This window comes from Lytechinus variegatus, chromosome 8, assembly GCF_018143015.1.
Source record: "Lytechinus variegatus isolate NC3 chromosome 8, Lvar_3.0, whole genome shotgun sequence".
Classification (NCBI taxonomy): Eukaryota; Metazoa; Echinodermata; class Echinoidea; order Temnopleuroida; family Toxopneustidae; genus Lytechinus; species Lytechinus variegatus.
The window spans coordinates 26,860,395-26,879,461 of NC_054747.1; the positions used below are offsets into that span (position 1 = coordinate 26,860,395).

Genomic DNA, 19,067 nt, shown 5'->3' on the forward strand with positions numbered 1-19,067 from the left:
ACGGCTATCATACATATCAAAAGCAGATTAAACCTCAGTAAGTCTCAAATGTTTATAAAACTTGTAGAAAGGGCTTTTTTGGTAATGACTTATATTTCCAAGCAAATTTTTACCCATTTGCTTTGCCTTTAAAACTATTCTAACGGATACTAAATTAATTTGAAATTGTCCTTTAGCGCCATTTATTATCAGTGTTGAACTATGAAGTTCAGATCATTTGTCTTCGATCATTCCACACCGTTTAATCTACATGTATTTTAATTACACATGCATGTAGATCCTCCGACCATCGTGGACCTATCGGTGCGTCGAACTTCAGATGATGATGGCAACATTGCTGTACTATTCTCCTGCCAGGTAGATGCGAGACTAAAAGCATATTCCATCCACTGGTTCTTCAATGGATCAAGATTGGATAATGCTTCCGATGTCATGATCAATCAGTTTGACCGACCAGGAAGAGAAACGCTTAGAACATGTACGCTGATGATAACGAATCCAAAAGAGTTCAATGAAGGAGAGTACGTATGTGAGGCCATGACACCTCTTGGCAACGACAGTGACGCCATCATCTTTAACTTGTGTGAGTTGACAAAAATAGGTAGATAATCATACTGTTATTCTAGCCCAGGTTGGTTAACAGCAAGGCGCGGGATGACTTTTGTAACCCGGTGTAAAGCGAAAAGTGTTTCTTGTTTTAGAAACTAAATCATAATAACGACCAACGTGACAGGAGTGAGTCCATGGTGAAAGGTGGCATAATCCCGTCAGGCACATACAGATGTGAGGAATATTTGCAAAAATCTAATCCACAATGGTTCATGAATAGCTATTGACTAATTTCATTATAATATTTATTCATTCTCCAAAAAAATGAAAACATTAGAATACATAGGAACATGTAATAGCAACAATGTTAATTCACTTGCCAGAATCGAATATATTATACATGAAGGTAATTAATGAAATCGTATAGTACATCCTGTCGATTAAGCAAACAGTTATCTAACCACTGAATTTTAACTATACCAATGCCCACTTCGTAGAGGCTCACCGGGTCCACATTATCAGAATATACGATCGTAATCATTAAGTATCTATTTGGTATGCTGTTGAATAAATCCCGGTAGGTCTAATTAAAGACAAGACAGTCATAAAGAATGTGTTTTCAAAAGGAAGAGTGGAACGTGTTGGACTTGGGTTCTGTAGTGAGCGGCCAATCGGCGTCCCTGGTTTCAGAGTCCTTGTGAAAATCTCTATCGATTATTTAATGATCGTAAGAGCGGTAATGCCATCCTCACTTGTAGATCAGATAGTAGACCAACAGCCTCGATATCTTGGCAATGGAATGATACAGAACTCAACAACAGCACCCGTCATCAGATCCACCAAAGTCCATTACAAGAAAAGACATTGACTACGAGTGTTCTGATCATTTCTAATATTTCGTCAGAAGACGATGGCAACTATACATGCTTTGCCGAGACGACGATTGGGAACGATAGCGCGACGATGGTCCTCTTATATTCTGGTAAATTTTGTAATATCAGGCCGAGGCACATTTTCATTAATCAACCATGATTCTCCCCCTCCCAAATGCCATGAATTAATCCTATGTAACCACAAAATGCGATATTGGTGTGCTTTCCTGGTGTAGTTAATGATCGCTTTACACCATTTTTTTATTGTCCCATGACCGTTAACATCAAGTCTTTATACCTCAATACAGCCATCCCAGATCCACCTTCTCGGCTCATCGTCCACCAAAACCAGACGACATCTTCAACTCTCTTCGTTGCCTGGCAACCAGGGTTCAATGGTGGGTTTAATCAGACGTTCAATCTGGAATACTGTTCAAACGACACAGCAGCGATGGAGGAAGAATGTGGTGTTATCACCAACCTGACACAACAATTCTTTACCCTGGATGGACTGAAAGCGTTCACATGGTACCGATTAACACTATGGGCAGAGAACAGCGCAGGGAATAGTAGCACTGTGACTGCAATGGCTTCAACAGCTCGTATGTTCAATTCAATTCAAATTTATTTCCACTACTCCTTGTATAAATTGGCGAAAAAGCACTACTGCCTGTAAAAATTGGCGAAAGCGCAATTGTTCTTTTGTTTTGTTTCTTATTTTAATGGAATTGTCTCTTCAAATTCATACTTTAACTGAAATCATAAACCTGTTAAATTAACAGCTGACCTTTCGAGGATTACAAACATTGATTGATTAACCAAAAAAATTAATAATTTTCGATATGGGATTTCACATGTATATTCTTCATTATCTTCTTTACGTTGGGTAACATTATGTAATTTTTATTTTTTTTTACTTTTTCTCGTCTTTTAATTTAAGTAGGTTTTCAATTAAAAAAAACTGTAATCAGAAGTAAATATTATTTTATTTTTAGGCTTCCAGAACAAGTCAGTGTCTCTAGTATAACTATAAAATATAAAGTTACATTGAACCATGCATGAAGATGGTCGCAATACTTTTCCATCATGTGCAATTTACCATGTTAACTTATAACTATAATTAATGATCGCGATCAAGACATAGTTTCGGTTGATGAAAAGGATCATCCACTTGATATTTTCATCTATGCTTGCATTGAAATCGAAACATCACAAACCACAATTTCTGGAGATAAAGGACCACTTTTGAAATGTTATTGAATCGTATTTTTGTTTCTTTTCTCTATTGTGCTTCCTTGTTGGCTATATACAGCACAACAGCCAGAGAACTATGGTAAGAATAAGGCTTTATACTAATTACATTTTCTCTCCACGTTTTCCTTCTCACATTAAAACATTAACTTTCTATGAATACATGTACAACACGGTACATGGATTTTTGCAAACCCATCCAGACTTAATACCTTAAAAAATCCTGCTAGTCTGTATTAAAAAACTTACTACTAAATGAATGTATTGATTTGCAGGATATTTGGAATGGTGTTTGAATAATGAAAAACACTTTATAAGTAAATAATACAATGAATAAATTCTTTAAAAACTTAAAAACGATAAGTTTGACAGTTGTTTTATTTTTGGCATTTCTGTAATAATTGATGATTCTCTTCCTGCTTGATAAAAAATATTCATGATTTCGCAAGGAGAGTAAAACGGTAACGTATAGGCAAAATAGTATACATCGTTTATCGTATTACATTCAATGCACTAAAAAAATGTGACTTTTTAAGGCATATTTTGGTGGGTATTTCTCTCATACAGTTTGGAAGAAATATACGTTTGTTCCCTCTTTTAGTAAAAAAAAAATCCTTAGCATTATAACTCAATCATATTTGTATCACGGGTTGGATCTTCTTCGTTTCTTCTTTTAAATGTGGCTCACCTCTCATGTATTTTTGTAAGTTTTCCGAATGAAATGTAAACCAATACTTTATCTCTCAATAATAAGTTGCGTTTAGATTTCTACAGTAAATTAAACATTTAGTTGTCAGGTGTTTTTGTGAGGTTTAATTATATTTGTTTTACCTATTTTCATCCTACAGGTGTAACCATTACTTGGGTCGAGAAGGGACAAGTACTTCAAATACCGAAAGAAAATCAGTCGTTGGATGAAGTCTGCTTTGTTTTGAAGACCTTCAAAGAGAGTTGTCCCCTCCAGAATGAAACAAAGTGCATTGACCCCGAGAAAGAGATCAGCATTGACCCGGATGATGACGTAGTTGTGGTGACCTATGGGAGAGGGTTGTGCAGTGAACCAGCCAATATAACAGGTAACCGTTTGTACTTATTCTCCATCGTTTCTGTCTCTTTCATCACCGAGGTTTTTTTTATTACCGATAAAATAGAATAACAATATACAGAACCCTTATTGATTATAAGACGATTTTCATTCTGCAGAAAATCTATATTGGAAAGTGAAAGACAACTGAATAAATGGTTGTATGATATAAATATGAAAATAAAACTGAATGAATAATTACATCTGGCGATCGGCAAAATGTGAGGGAATGGACAAGCCAATGGCAGCTCACTGTGTACAAGGATTGAGGTATGTATAACATGTGTGGGCGGATGTGTGTGAGGGTCGATCAAATGCGAGTGTGAGAGTTTTTTATGGCGACATTGTGCGTGGGATAAATTGTATTCGGCTCATAAGAAGGACTTGATACATAAACGCTACAATTAATTTGCTCTCTTGAACAATTAAGTAATAACTGCACCTATCATTTTAATAAACTAGAGTATTTCAAGCTCATGAAATATGGGGCCATCATGCACACTGATATTACATTGATTCTTGAAATGGTTATAACGTGATGATGTATTCACAATATCTCATTGGTCGGGGTTTTACCCTCTCATCCTAGATCAACCTGGTCCGACAGTTCCATCAAGTGATCAAGGAACTCCTTACATGATAATTGCTATTGGTGTGATTGCTTCAATCAGCGTCATCATAGTAATCTCACTTGGTCTCATGTACTTTTATGGATTGATGTGCTGTACCAAACGAAAGAAAGGTATGTTTTAACCAAAAAAATGCACCCCGGAGAAAGGCTTTAGTGTGTGTGTTTATCCCTGTAAATACATATTCTGTGGGGGGGGGGGTATTTTACCTTGTGGGTGTGGGTTTCATGAATCAAATGTGTGTATGTGTCCTGAAATCATTATTCATTTATATTTAGTATCCTACGTTCACGGGTTCTTCATACATTGAGATTGTGTGGGTGTGCACTGGATGAATTGAGTGTGTGTGTGTGTGTGTGATATTCTCTCTAAAATTGAGGGTGTGGGTGTGTGTGTGAACTCATCTTTCATTGACAATATCCTTTCATGTGCATGGTATTTCATACATTGAAGTATGCGGGGCATGTTCTTAATTCATTGAGTGTGTGGGATGTGCTTTTTCTCTAAAAATATTGAGGGTGTGGGAGTATGTACTCAGTGCATATTTGTGTGATTATTTTCTCCAAATATTGAGGGTGCAGGCTTTGCCTTCTAACCTCATTGACAGTAATATCCCATGTGCGTATGTGTGTGTTGGGTTTTACAGGTACATACCATTTTTATATAATTATTTACTTCCGTAACCAACCTTAAAGGTCAACATTCGAAAGATGAGGGAGGATTGTGATGCGCGTGAGAGTATGGGGGCGCACGTGTGTGAAGGTGAGAGTGAGAGAAGGGGGATTGTTTTTTATCAATATAATACAAGGAAGTGGGGAATGTTATGAGTAAATTTCTATATGTTTCAGGGTGTGTGTTTCCCCAAATGTATTGCGATGTGGTTTTCTCGTGTGTGTTCTCAAAAGGCCTACGTTGCAGCCTTGTCTTTCACCCATTCTTGTTTTCACTGAGTTTCAAATGATATTGCTGGCTTGTACAACATTTTACAATATGCTATCATTGTTCTACTCTTCTCTCTTTTCATATTTTATTATCCCCGATATGTCCTCCAGTTGCACATTAAAATCCTTTCACTTTCACTTCCTCTTTATCCCACATTCTCTTTTAACTATTATGCATTTTACTTGCTAGTCAAATTCTTAGCCAAGGAGATAGATGCAAAAGAGAGTGTAAAGGAAATAAAACATTTGTTTTAAAAATCATCCATATACAGCAGTTTCTGATAAAAGGATACTAGGGTTCATCAAAATACAATGCAATTGAGTATAAATGGCCAATATTATTTGGAAGTAGGATAAAATGTTACCTAAATGAAATTCAAATATATAGAATATGAAAAACTTGATTCAAATACTTGATTGAAAACACTTAAGATTACACAAAGCTAATTTTCCTCAAGTTTACAAGAATTGAGTATGCACAATTATCTTTTTTCAAATCAGGTCATCCTATTTATGACACTGAAATATTCTTGTCAAACTAACAGAGATTTTTATGTACTTTTTATTTCTTTTGTTTTCAAAGCAGATAACGGCGATCAACCAGAAGGCAGAACGGTACGCTTAAAACTGTTAACTATTTTTATCTCCTTTAGACCTTTCATGACCTATTCTATATCAAAATACGTTATAAACTTTACTAGATCTATAGAAAATGAATAAAAAGAGTGCACCTCAATAATTGTATTTACAAAAAATCATGAGATTTAAAAGGAAGAACATGTGCATTTGACTTGTAAGAAATAGAGGGGGATACGAATTCAAACTTTCTTCATGTATTTGTCCAAGTGTCTTTGTCATCAAATGAATTTCAGTATACTACATTATCATCTGTCTTACTGTATGACAAAAATAATTAACAGTCAAGACAAACCTTTGTTAAACGTTTTTTAATATTTAAGTTAAACCTTCGTTAAACTTAATGAGCTCTACATTCAGTTGCACTTGTGAGGAAAGGTCTTCAGGTATGTTGTGTCTTTATTACATGGAGTAGTGTCTGTACTTCCTTTTTTTCTTTTTTCTTTTTTTACGCATAAAATTGCAACAAAATTCAAATGCAATCATCTCCATTAAAGACATTTCTTCCTATCCAATGTTGCCCCTATAAAAACAACAATCCAAAACATTTATGACCTCATCTGATTGTTTCATTATTTTAGGTGGATGAGGATGGCTTGGTATACATCTCAGTGGCGCATGACCGCACCCATCCCCCTAATGCCCCACCCATACAGACAGAGGAACCAACCATCTACGCCTCCCTCAACAAAGACGCCACAAAACATCGCAAGGGAGAGATGGAATACTCGGACACAAATGCAACAACACCCGACGGCCAACCCATGTACGGGAACTACTTAGTCAAACAGAGGAAACAGGAACAGGCCAGAATGCCACCACCGGTACAGGCGGATGATGCATCCTATAGAGCCGACGGAAGCAGAAGATCAGAGGGAGCTATCGGACCGACCATGCCAGACGGCCAACCAATGTACGGTAACTACTTGGTGAAAATGAGAAAAGAACAGGAAAGGGCTGAGCAGGAAAGGGCTGAACAGATGGCTGGCACCTATAATTTCTTCGAAATGTACAGCATTTAGCTCTCAATATAAAATAGACTCTACAAAATTTAATGCATTGCCAGTTGATGGCTAAGAAAGCTGAGAATGTAATACTCTCTAGAATGCTTAATGTTCTCCAGATTGTGACCTCTGAATACTACCTAAAATAAATATGGCACCTGCTAATTTGCAAGAGAATTTGTCATCAAATTTGGCAGTGGATTTAACTATATAAAAGAGCTCAACTTGTAAATGACAGTTACTTAAAGTCCATTAGGTTTTAAGGAGAAAACAATTAAGATTCTTTTAAAATCCCAAACCTACTTTTTCTAACCTTTATTCGTTACGAACATGTTTAGAATTATAGAACTTTACATATATTATTTTCACTTTATGTAAATAGCAATTTCTTAATACACAATAACTACAAGAACTAGTACACGTTTATTTTGTTTTCAATATGGTTTTAATAACTTTTTAATGATAATCTATATAAATTTTCATCTGAAGGAGCTAACAAGTAAATGTAGCAATGCATGTATATATATTATTTACGTCTTGATTATACATATCTACAATTGAAGTAGTTAATGACATTCTTTCTCACACAGCTATTATAGCCAATATTTGTCAGACATTGTTATAGTATTATATTGTATTGTAAATTATTGTTACAGTATTGTTGCATCCAAGGAAGGTTTTTTAATGAGAAAATTATTGTGCCAATTAAAGTTCACACAATATAAAAATTCTTTTCTTAATTTCATTTTACCCTCAACCATTTGTGTTCTTTTCAAAAGTGATTCAACTTCATATTCTATTATATTGATTACAAATTTAGCATGTGAATTAACGAAAAAGTAAACATTATTGACTAAAATGTATCATGAAAATTGCAATATTTTATCAAATTTTATCAATATCCTTTGCAAATTGATCATGAAATATTTTTTATAAAGTTTTTACCCTCAACAATTGGTGTTCTTTTCAAAAGTGATTCAGCTTCATATTTTATTTTAAACATAGTACTATGAAATTATATTAATTACAAATTAAGTATACATGTGAATTTACAAAAGGAAAATGATATTACCTATGAAATAATGAAAAGTGTAGGATACTCTAGACATATATTTGTAAAGTAATCATGACAAAAATATAGTTCTTTTTTATTTGATTCTCAATGTTTTGCAGACTTGGGTACAGTATTTTAGATTTATATGTATGAACCATTACTGTTTTGTACTATGATTTTCCCTGATGTTCATCTAAACTTTAAATTTGCACTTTTCATGTGTATATTACCACTCCATTATCATGTACATGTACTTACAGTAACAGTGGATTTACAATCAAAACTAGCATCCAACCATAGATCATAAAGTGTTTGAAACAATGTAAATTTCTTGTGAGTGATCATTTACATATATATATTGTAAATTTATTATAAGTACCGACCAATTTCTGTGCGAAACTATACCTTGCTGTGCAAAGTTAATACAATGTTTAGCTCAACTGCTTATTTATATGTTGGATTGTCTATAATGTGTATGTCTTATATTTCCTTGCAGTCACTATAGATTTTACTTACATTTGCAGTTAGTTTCAGCAAAAGTCAGCTTAGACTCCCAGGACTAAAGTGGGATCCTGAAGAGAGGAGTCTACTATTTTTGGATATTGTTATTCTTTTTAATAATAGATGTAGTTCATACAGTAAATATACAATTTCCAGTTTTGATTCTTTGAAATTGCAAGTATTATAGATCTTTAGGTGAGCAAAGCAATGCAATACAATTATCATGGAAAGGATTGTAGACTGAATCTTATGTGCATTATAAGACATCAAGGGCATCAATGGCCCAACAGTAAATTATACACCTTTTAAAACACATAAGGCACAGTTTCTATTGGCTCACTTCAAAATTTAAAATCATGGATGATATGCTAAAAAGGCAGCGATCGAGTTTGTACACTACCTTGCACAAAGCATAGTCACTTTGATATCGTAGCTAAGATTGTATTAGTAGTTGACATATGTGTATAGCAGTAGATTAGTATTCCAGGAATAGCCCAAAATACTGTCTTTTCATAGTATTTGAAACAAAATGGTGTGTTAATAATCCAAGTGGTATTTATGCAATCATGTCTAATTTGTATTAATATAACTCTATCAAATAATTGCACAACTGCAGCAATTTGCTCTGAATAAAATACAGGGGGTTTTTAAGAATACAACAAAATCTGACTTTGGAGAGTAAACTTATAAGAATATGGTAACAGGTGTTTGTCTTGTAAAGGCCACATCAGTGATAAAACTTAATTTACACTTGATGATATCAGAGAAAAAAAACCAACATGAGAATAAGTCAACACAAAAAATAACATTAATGAATAATGCACAAAACTATTTTCATGACATCATGTAAGGATGATAGGGGTACTTTTATACGTTTATAATATCATGGGATTTTCCACAAAAACTTTATCAAAGTTCAGTCATGACATGATTTGTTTCCAACGATCAGCATCATTACCTTTGAACAATGACAGACATGCTGCATGTTATATAATGTTATGACGGCACGCTCAATAAAACCTGCTGCACATATAAAACAATGATATGTTTCACATGGCGTTATTCATGAGTTGTATTATCATATCCTTTGTCTTTAAAATGCATTACAATTATTTATGTAGGTGCATGAAAAGTTTTAAAAACTTAACAGGTCTTGATATAGATAGAATTTCTTGATAATGTGTTACATCATAATACAGAGTTGCCTGGAAGTAGAACAAACTGCTTTTAAGAGTAAGTCTTTATAAATCTATCAATTACTATGCCCTCTGGTCTGTAGATAAAGGATATGATAATGAATTGTAAAGGATCAATGTTTACTTGTATGAGAAAGCAGGCTATCTAGATGATTCAGCTTCCGTATGCATTCTTCTCGCTGCTTGCGAAGGACTTGAAGCATTTCGTCATCTTTGAAATCTTCGCTGTCAGAGCTACCAGCAGACTTGGGGGGTTCAGGATCGGGAGGCTCTGGAAGTATATCTGAAATTAAGGGGATTAAAATAGAAAATACAGTGCTTAGCCAAATACCCAGCATTGAAATAAACATAGCATTGGATAACTACCACGAAATGGGAGAGCTAAAAGATAAAGTGAGTGGCAGGAGAGAGTGGAGGAAATTGTTTGATAAAGCAGAGCATTAGATGTGTGTGACAGAGAAAGAAAAGAAGAGTGATGGAATTCATAGCATAAAATAATGACCATATAAGGAAACAGATCAAAGATACACAGGGTAACAGGGAAACTGGAGGATATTGTGTGACAAAGCAGAACATTACAAGTGTGTGACAAAGAAAGACTGCAGAAAGTGGTTGAAAGAGGAGAGTGGATGAAGTAGATGACAAATGAGAGGGGAGAAATTGTATGTCAAACAGGCATAGAGAATCTCAATTTCAATTTATTTCATTTTCAACAGTGGCTAAAGTGGTCAAAATAATTACAATGAAATTATAAAGACAATATGAATTGAGGCAAGTACATGTACAACGATATATTTTTCCCTTAGTAAACAAAAAGTAATAAATGTGACAAAATAAATTGGGAATGTGAGGCAACAAGAGTGCTCAAAGTATTTGATAAGGAAAAGTAGTGAAACAGGCGTAAAAAAGATATTTGGAGAAGTGTGACTTAAGAGGAATATTAAATTTGTGTGACAAAACAAAATTCAGAGAAAGTGTGTGGAGAAGAAGAATGTTGAAAGTGTGAGAAGTATGGAGAAAAGAGAGGAGAAAGTATGTGACAAATAAGAGAGGAGAAAGTACATGACAAATAAGAGAGGAGAAAGTATGTGACAAATAAGAGAGAAAGTATGTGACAAATAAGAGAGGAGATAGTATGTGACAAATAAGAGAGGAGATAGTATGTGACAAATAAGAGAGGAGATAGTATGTGACAAATAAGAGGGGAAAGTACATGACAAATAAGAGAGGAGAAAGTATGTGACAAATAAGAGAGGAGAAAGTATGTGACAAATAAGAGAGGAGAAAGTACATGACAAATAAGAGAGGAGAAAGTATGTGACAAATAAGAGAGGAGATAGTATGTGACAAATAAGAGAGGAGATAGTATGTGACAAATAAGAGAGGAGAAAGTATGTGACAAATAAGAGGGGAGGTAGTATGTGACAAATAAGAGAGATAGTATGTGACAAATAAGAGAGGAGATAGTATGTGACAAATAAGAGGAGAAAGTATGTGACAAATAAGAGAGGAGATAGTATGTGACAAATAAGAGAGGAGATAGTATGTGACAAATAAGAAAGTATGTGACAAATAAGAAAGTATGTGACAAATAAGAAAGTATGTGACAAATAAGAAAGTATGTGACAAATAAGAGAGGAGATAGTATGTGACAAATAAGAGAGGAGAAAGTACGTGACAAATAAGAGAGGAGATAGTATGTGACAAATAAGAGAGGAGATAGTATGTGACAAATAAGAGAGGAGATAGTATGTGACAAATAAGAGAGGAGATAGTATGTGACAAATAAGAGAGATAGTATGTGACATATAAGAGAGGAGATAGTATGTGACAAATAAGAAAGTATGTGACAAATAAGAGAGGAGATAGTATGTGACAAATAAGAAAGTATGTGACAAATAAGAGAGGGGAAAGTACATGACAAATAAGAGAGGAGAAAGTATGTGACAAATAAGAGAGGAGAAAGTATGTGACAAATAAGAGAGGAGAAAGTACATGACAAATAAGAGAGGAGAAAGTATGTGACAAATAAGAGAGGAGAAAGTATGTGACAAATAAGAGAGGAGATAGTATGTGACAAATAAGAGAGGAGATAGTATGTGACAAATAAGAGAGGAGAAAGTATGTGACAAATAAGAGGGGAGGTAGTATGTGACAAATAAGAGAGGAGAAAGTACGTGACAAATAAGAGAGGAGAAAGTATGTGACAAATAAGAGAGGAGATAGTATGTGACAAATAAGAGAGGAGATAGTATGTGACAAATAAGAGAGGAGAAAGTATGTGACAAATATGAGAGGGCAAATTTATGCTATAAAGAGAGAAAAAATGTGTCCAAAAAGGACTGGAAAAAAAATTACGAGACAATGGAGATTGAAAAATGCGAGTGGTTAAGACTCCAGAGTAATTCAATGTGTTAAAAAAAAATGAAAAAGAAAAGACTAAAGAAATGATAACAAGGGTTTCCATGGACATATTCATATCTCTACATGTATGCTTTTTGCTGATTTAATACATCATGATCTCATTAAGAAAGTTTGTAGCAAACTCAAGATTATATATCCATATCAAAACATTTCTAAATCCCATGTTACTTTTGCTTTTAGATGAAAATTTCCTCAAAAACATACATGTAGCGATTTGATTTGTGCCACAGCTTTATATGTATATACAGTAGTATGATACTTCCCTTTAAATGAAACCTCCCATAAAAATTAGAAAAATACCTGCTGAAAATTATCACTATAAATTTGAAGCACTGTTCAAAGGGTATAAAAACTTCAAAAATCCTTGAGGGGGATATTAATTGGTGTACAAAGGTACATGTAATTTCAAACAGAAGTCATCATGAACTACGACAATCTTGCTCTGAAGTTTCCATACCAATAAATCAATTACTAAGAATAAATTGGATTATCTCGTTAAGCAAGCATTCAAGTAGGGGCATCTAAACTTCTTGCACCATCCTTTCCAGATGTTTCATTGATGATATTAAACCAAATTGAATAAATAAAATTTAAATTAAATATGAGAAATTTAATCAAAGAACCAAGTAATAAATATCTGTCAAGTGCAAGATTATAGGCACTACATAAAAAAAATATATTACTGTTATTCATAGTTCATTCATGTTGTCATATGTCTAGGTAACTGAGACAGGGAAAAACCTAATATGAATTTTACTTTGGATTGGTTGATGAGGGAATACTTTTCAAGCCTCATGTATGGAATAACATGAGCATCCATTTCATCATTTATGGGGGTATTTTTCTTCATAATAACATATATCACAAAAGGTGCAATTCATCATTTGATCTGAAGACTTAAGTGAATACAAATTGAAGGCTCAAATATAGCATTCTCTACTTATATTATAAAGACAAAAGTCTTTAACTATGTATATTATGAGAAGCAGAAGGTCTGAAGGTGACTTTCCTTTATTTCATCACAACTTTCTTTCGACATTTAATACCTTTTGATATTCTCTCTTGTGAGGAAGCTTTGCTCTCTACTGGTGGAGTAAACATCAACGTATCCTGGCTCAATGCAGGTGATCTGATGCTGGATGGTGTTGACCTTTGACTTGATGGGATCGACCTTTGACCTTTAGGGGAACTGAATATCCTATCACTAATTACCTTCAAGATAAAAAGAGATAGAATGACATGTTTCAGAAATTGAAAGTGGTTGAAAGAAAGAGCAATTTATATCAATGCTAATTAAGTTATGATATATAAGGTTACATGGATGACAAAGTCATCGATTTCAATTATACAACAATTAAAGAATCTGAAGAGAGAAACTGCATTCAACTAGATCTTCTTAAAGCAAAACACTCCATGACACCATTCAAAACTAATCAATGATAAATTTTCGCACCCTCTAGATACATTACATGAATGCTGTTGTTGTGTACTTGAACTGATTGTTTTCATAAGTGCTTTCAAACAATGAGTGTTCTTGATCAAGAGGCCAGGCTATATGTGGAAAAAATCAATATCAGTTGACAAACATACAGAGCATCCAGAATAAATGAAAAAAAAGTTATTGAAGACACCAGAAATTGTCACGATATCATTCTTTGAATGTAAGATAGAAATCCAAATCATATTGTGTGTTGTTTTGTTTCCTTTACTAATTTTTTCTCACTATTTTTTATTCTGTAAAGCAGCTATTGGTCTCTATTGTTTTGATAAATCATATTATATGTTAATTATTTTTTGCTACATGTACATGCATTAATGCTTTAAAAACAATTTTGGTTCAATGTACATATGTATTAATAGCAGGGCTCCATTGATAAGTAGATCCCATATCTGTATTGGGGACTACCATGTTTCTTCAATAATGATGCAAAAAAAAGAAGTTAATAATGGAATTTATTTGGGATATATGATGGTGATGATGTATTTCACATGCTTATCATTGTTCCTGCAAATCAAATAAAGATGTCAGTGAGGTACAAGACTTTTTTATGTAACAAGCTCATATCCAATCCATGAATAAGATATTTTTGTATGTCTGTATTAAGGGGAATACCATGTTTCTTCAATAATGATGTCACAAACAATAAACAATGGAATTTATTTGGGATTTATGATGGTGATGATGCAGATCAGATACAATATGCTTCTCATTGTTCCTGCAAATCAAATAAAGATATCAGTGAGGTACAAGACTTTTTGATGTAACAAAGCTTGTATCAAATTGATAAATGAGATATTTTTTGTAGATATTCATTGCATAAATATATTCACTACAATGAAGATATTGTGGTTAAATTGCATCAAATGATCTACTTGTATGTCACTCTCATATTTCCTTTATTTTTTCTGTAAATCCAAGATATTTAGTTAATCACAACACTATCAGGAGGAATTGCTTGGACCAGTACCACTATGAGTGATTTGTGTTTTCTCTTTTTTAATTTTCTTATAAACATTTTATTGACAAACGAAAAACATTACATACAATTATGTTGACAGGGATGTATTGAATCATTACAGAAATACAGGCTGATTAATTTCCCTACAATAAAAACAGACAATATTATTTAAATGAATGCCGTAATTCCCCATCGAACATTAAAAATGCAAAATCATCTTTTTATTCTGTATCCACTAAAATGTTATTTGTATTCCCTCAAACCATTTAGTAAGAAATGCATCGAGTATTGATTTGAGATGCCCCAACAACACAGTATAAAAAACAAAGCAAGTCATTTGTTTTCATGTACAATATGCACACCACAACAATAAGGAAGTAAAAATAATCTATAACATCAGAAACTAGAACTATATCACACATCCTTTCCACAATCTATTTTCAACTTTCACATATTTCTCATTTATCAAAACAAATATTTTAATAACCTTTACTAAAGGAAAACATAATCCATACTGCCTACTGGCTTCAAATGTCTATATGGATTGTAAACATAAAAACGTAAAATACAAATTAAATTAAAAATACATGAAAAAAATACCTTGATTACTTTTTGACATACATGGTGGGCATGGCATTAGAGTGGTGAAATGAAATTTATCAGAAAAAAAATATGTGCAGTTTTACATTAATTTAATTATGATGTAACAAATTGAAAGGTGTTCCTTTTAATTATTTTTTCAGAAACAAAATGGCACCCTAAATATGTACCTTTGTACGTCACAATGCGGGATCAAATTTTGCAGAAAAAAACCTTTTGTATCGATTATCAGTTAGGGGACCTATCTACATCCTACAAATCAAGTTTTTTACTATATCCTTCCACTACTGATATTTTATCAAATCATGTATATGCATCAATATATATGTAAATACATGTTTGTGTACATACAGTACAGTTTATGTGTATTAGTAAAATTTGTGTAAATTACTGCAAGCAATGAATTATAATTTGCAAGGACGCATTAACAGATCAGTTTTGTTTATTGACTGTCATTTGTCAAATAGAGAATATGAATAAAAAATAAAGTCAAATCAAATATCATTTGTTATTGAATCAATATAGAATGCCCAAAAGTTTGAATGCATTGATAAACATTTGTAACTTCTTTTGTGAATGAATCATGACTGAACTGTCAAATCCATGCCTGGTCGGTTAATTGTTCACTTATTTCTTAAGTCATTCACAAAACCTCAATCCTGTGTGAACATTAAATTTATCTTTCTACTGACATGGAATTTTGATTTATATTTTCCTCTTGTCATTTGTTAACTTATGTTATAAATGTTTGCATTTGTAGTGCACCAGCGAAAGGTAAGATTCCTGAAGGATAATAAAATCATCATTTCAATTCATTTTAGTTAACCCAATGAATATTGAATTCTGTGATGCCCATAGACTTTGTACAGGGATCATGCAGTTCAAGTGGGCAACAGGTTAAGCACTCACTTATCAAACAGACCTGTGTCATACCACTATATACTTACTTGTCCAATGGCACTGTTGATAGGTGAGGAGGAGTCAAACTGTAGCCGACGTTTTGCTCCATCTTCATCATCTGGTCTTTGCTGCTGTTTGGTAATATGTCTCTCCTGCATTGCTCCTGAGGAGGTATCATGTATTGTGTCCTCCTGCAAGTCCTGAAGCGTTCTTGTCCTCGTTGCTGATGTTTGATCAGATGTTCTTGTAACTTCAGAAGCAGAAGGTTGCCTTGTGTTAATTATTTGAGCCTCATCTTGAGCAGACTTCACTGTTCTGCAGGAGTCGCCTGGAGTTCTTGTCCTACTTGGTAGTGCTTGATGATGATCAACTGTTCTGGTATCATCAACAGCAGATTGCTGCCCAGTATCCAGTAACCAACTTGGATCATGTGGAGACTCTCCTGATGCCATCTCTTGGATATAATCCGAAGACGAGTTTGTAGGACCCTTGCTTGGTCCATCATAATGGGATGTTCTGTCATGTCCCCCTGAACTATGCAGGCGACACTCATCTTCATCTGTCCACGTTTCAGACCAATTCGGAGGTCGCCTCTCTTGATGGTGGGTATTTTGAGGTAAATGTAATATTCTTTGGTCTTTGTCATTGGGGAATGTAGCTTGTTTGTGTGGCAAATCTGTTGATGCATTATCTCTCCTGTAACGATCATGTCCATAAGGATGTTTATGCTGAGACTCAGTATGGTCCGGGTCTAATCTCTCACATCTCACATTATCCATTCTGTCCTTGACATCCCTTTCAGTATGCACATGGGGACCCCTTTCACCACAAGGCAGTATATCACATGACATATGCAAATGAGGGACGACATTGGGAACTGACATTGGGTCATGACCCCCATGAGATTCAGCAGCCTGGACATTTGGACTAGCTACTGGATATGGCTGATGACATTCCTCCTCTCCTTCCCGCAAGGTATCACTTCTCAATGTTTTTTCCTGTTGGAGATGACTTGCTTGATCATATAAATGGGAACCACTACCAGTCTGGATGCAAGATGACCCTGCTCTTCCTGTCTGTGTTGCAATGGATTGTGGGATAGGATCTGTCCCAGAGTGAGTTGTGGTGGCAGCTTTAGCAGGCTCTTGTTGAACGCTGCTTGCCACTCTTGCTTCACCTAGAAGTTTCTGCTGTTGCAAACGCCTTCGGAACTCTTGAAGCCTGGAAACTCCTTCCTGAAAAAATAAAAGTTCATAAAATCAGAAAACAGTCACTACTTCATAAATCAAGAATGTAATTTTATTTTTTTAATGGTCCATCCATTTACTTTGGATAAACTTTTGAGAGTGTGATACACTATTATACATCATTTAATACATATAGAACATGTAGTAATTGGAAATTAAAATGATTTAACATTAGTGGTGAAAGCAACAAAAACAATTATTAAGAAAACAAAATATGTAACTGACTCTACAGAAACCAATGCTGTTCAGAAAAATTCTTTATTACTCCATTTTTAAACAATTTAGCATAGACCATACTGAAAACAGAGAAGATGTAATAATGATTGGATTTTCTCAACAGCACTGAAAGCAAAGTAATAAGAAGCAGTTGCGAAAAGAAATATTTAATTTGATTGTTTATTTCACACTTGATACTGATATTTTCTTTCATTTTTTTAACTTTTCCAAGTGAAAGATCATGTGATGTATAGTTTATTTAACAGAAAAGAAAAATTCAGTATTATGTATGTTTTCTTTTCATATTCAAGCACATTCAAACATATTTCTGAAGTTTATTTCGAAAAAAAAACAGAAAGTCAATTTAGTGATCTGAGCATTTCATTTTCCATTCACAAAAGAAAATATTGGTATAAAAGAATACTTTGATGTTATTCAGTTCTAGTTATTGTACAGATTACAGCATATTGTGCTTTATAGATAACAGGCAAGAAAAAAATTATATTTCTTGCTGTGTATATAGAAAAGTGACTAGACAACTTTGCCATGTAAATAAATTTATGTTTAAAAAATTGCATTTAATGAAATTAAAGAAATGAAAGAAATACACATGTTCTTGTATATCTATTAAAACTGACAGAAGAACAGCCTTCATTTATCTTATATTTTGTTCAAATAAACAAGTGAAACGTTTTCATTTATAAAAGAAAAAAAAGATTGATGTTCTTTCTGGATAATTTCATTTTGGCAAATTTCAAATTATCAAAATCAGAAAAAAATTGTTTTACTGACAGTTGCAAAAGTTGCAGATAATGCTTGAAAATATATATATTTATGGATTTCCTTCATCAAAGAAAGTACTCATCCTCATTTTGTGAGTCCAAAAGGTTTCAGAAAACTACTTTTGACAATTTAAAAAAAAAGAAAAAAATGTATCAATTTGAAACTTATAAAAATGAGGACATTTTTAGCGAAGAAGGAAACTTATGTAAGAGTTGGATTTTGCCTTATTTAATATAATTGTTTATTTCACACTTTGCTTTCCATACTTCTCTTCACTACCATTTCTATACCATTGTCACACACCTGATTCTCTCATTCCTTAGTTTCTTCATCACATCATTCCATTGCCATTCCAACTCCACACAGCTTTACATGTTTCTATTGTCATTTTCTCATTTACATTCAGAACATTCTTCTTCATTCATATCATCCTATCTCATCCTCATTGGTTCACCTTTCACCCTTGGTTCTTCCACTTTTCTGGGTTCTTCCATTCTCTATTTCTCTATTGGTTCAATTTATCATGTGACATTATTTTTGAATATATTTGAATGTATTATTTCTGAAGGCAATGCCTAGTGAGGTCTGCATTGCAGACTAATAAATCAGAACACCACTGTACTGCATTTGGTCAACATCCTTATTTTTTTTAGTTAAGTTCAATATGAGTTTGCTTGCTTATGACTGTGAGGAAGACATGTTAGAACACCCGGCCACACTA

At 33.7% G+C, this 19,067-nt stretch overlaps 2 protein-coding genes across 3 annotated transcripts; one reads left to right on the forward strand and one right to left on the reverse strand.

The window, feature by feature from the left end:
- Positions 1-398: 398 nt before the first annotated feature.
- On the forward strand, positions 399-7,555 carry LOC121420786 (protein turtle homolog B-like). 2 transcript variants are annotated; one of them, XM_041615420.1, is made up of 7 exons: positions 399-583; positions 1,730-2,023; positions 2,734-2,754; positions 3,521-3,748; positions 4,346-4,498; positions 5,910-5,941; positions 6,544-7,555. In XM_041615420.1, exons 1-7 carry the CDS (start codon positions 433-435, stop codon positions 6,982-6,984), a joined length of 1,320 nt encoding a protein of 439 aa, XP_041471354.1. In that variant the 5' UTR covers positions 399-432; the 3' UTR covers positions 6,985-7,555. The 2 variants fall into 2 exon arrangements, with proteins under 2 accessions (XP_041471354.1, XP_041471355.1); XM_041615421.1 differs by having other exon boundaries at positions 5,913-5,941.
- Positions 7,556-8,670: 1,115 nt separating this feature from the next.
- Positions 8,671-18,840, reverse strand: LOC121419599. Its single transcript, XM_041614057.1, has 4 exons — positions 18,808-18,840; positions 16,148-17,335; positions 13,188-13,353; positions 8,671-10,000 (listed from the first exon to the last, which is right to left on the reverse strand). The coding sequence occupies exons 1-4, from the start codon at positions 18,838-18,840 to the stop codon at positions 9,831-9,833; spliced, it is 1,557 nt and encodes a 518-aa protein (XP_041469991.1). The 3' UTR covers positions 8,671-9,830.
- Positions 18,841-19,067: the final 227 nt, after the last annotated feature.

Excerpts from the sequence above, each read along its gene's own strand:
- LOC121420786 (XM_041615420.1), top strand. The coding sequence starts at position 433 with ATGATCAATCAGTTTGACCGACCAGGAAGAGAAACGCTTAGAACATGT. Across the intron at positions 2,024-2,733 it reads TGCAATGGCTTCAACAGCTC|CACAACAGCCAGAGAACTAT; the intron begins GTATGTTCAATT and ends GGCTATATACAG. Across the intron at positions 2,755-3,520 it reads ACAACAGCCAGAGAACTATG|GTGTAACCATTACTTGGGTC; the intron begins GTAAGAATAAGG and ends TTCATCCTACAG.
- LOC121419599 (XM_041614057.1), bottom strand. The coding sequence starts at position 18,840 with ATGGAAGAACCCAGAAAAGTGGAAGAACCAAGG. Across the intron at positions 13,354-16,147 it reads TCAACAGTGCCATTGGACAA|GTAATTAGTGATAGGATATT; the intron begins GTAAGTATATAG and ends TTTATCTTGAAG. Across the intron at positions 10,001-13,187 it reads ACAAGAGAGAATATCAAAAG|ATATACTTCCAGAGCCTCCC; the intron begins GTATTAAATGTC and ends CCTTAATTTCAG.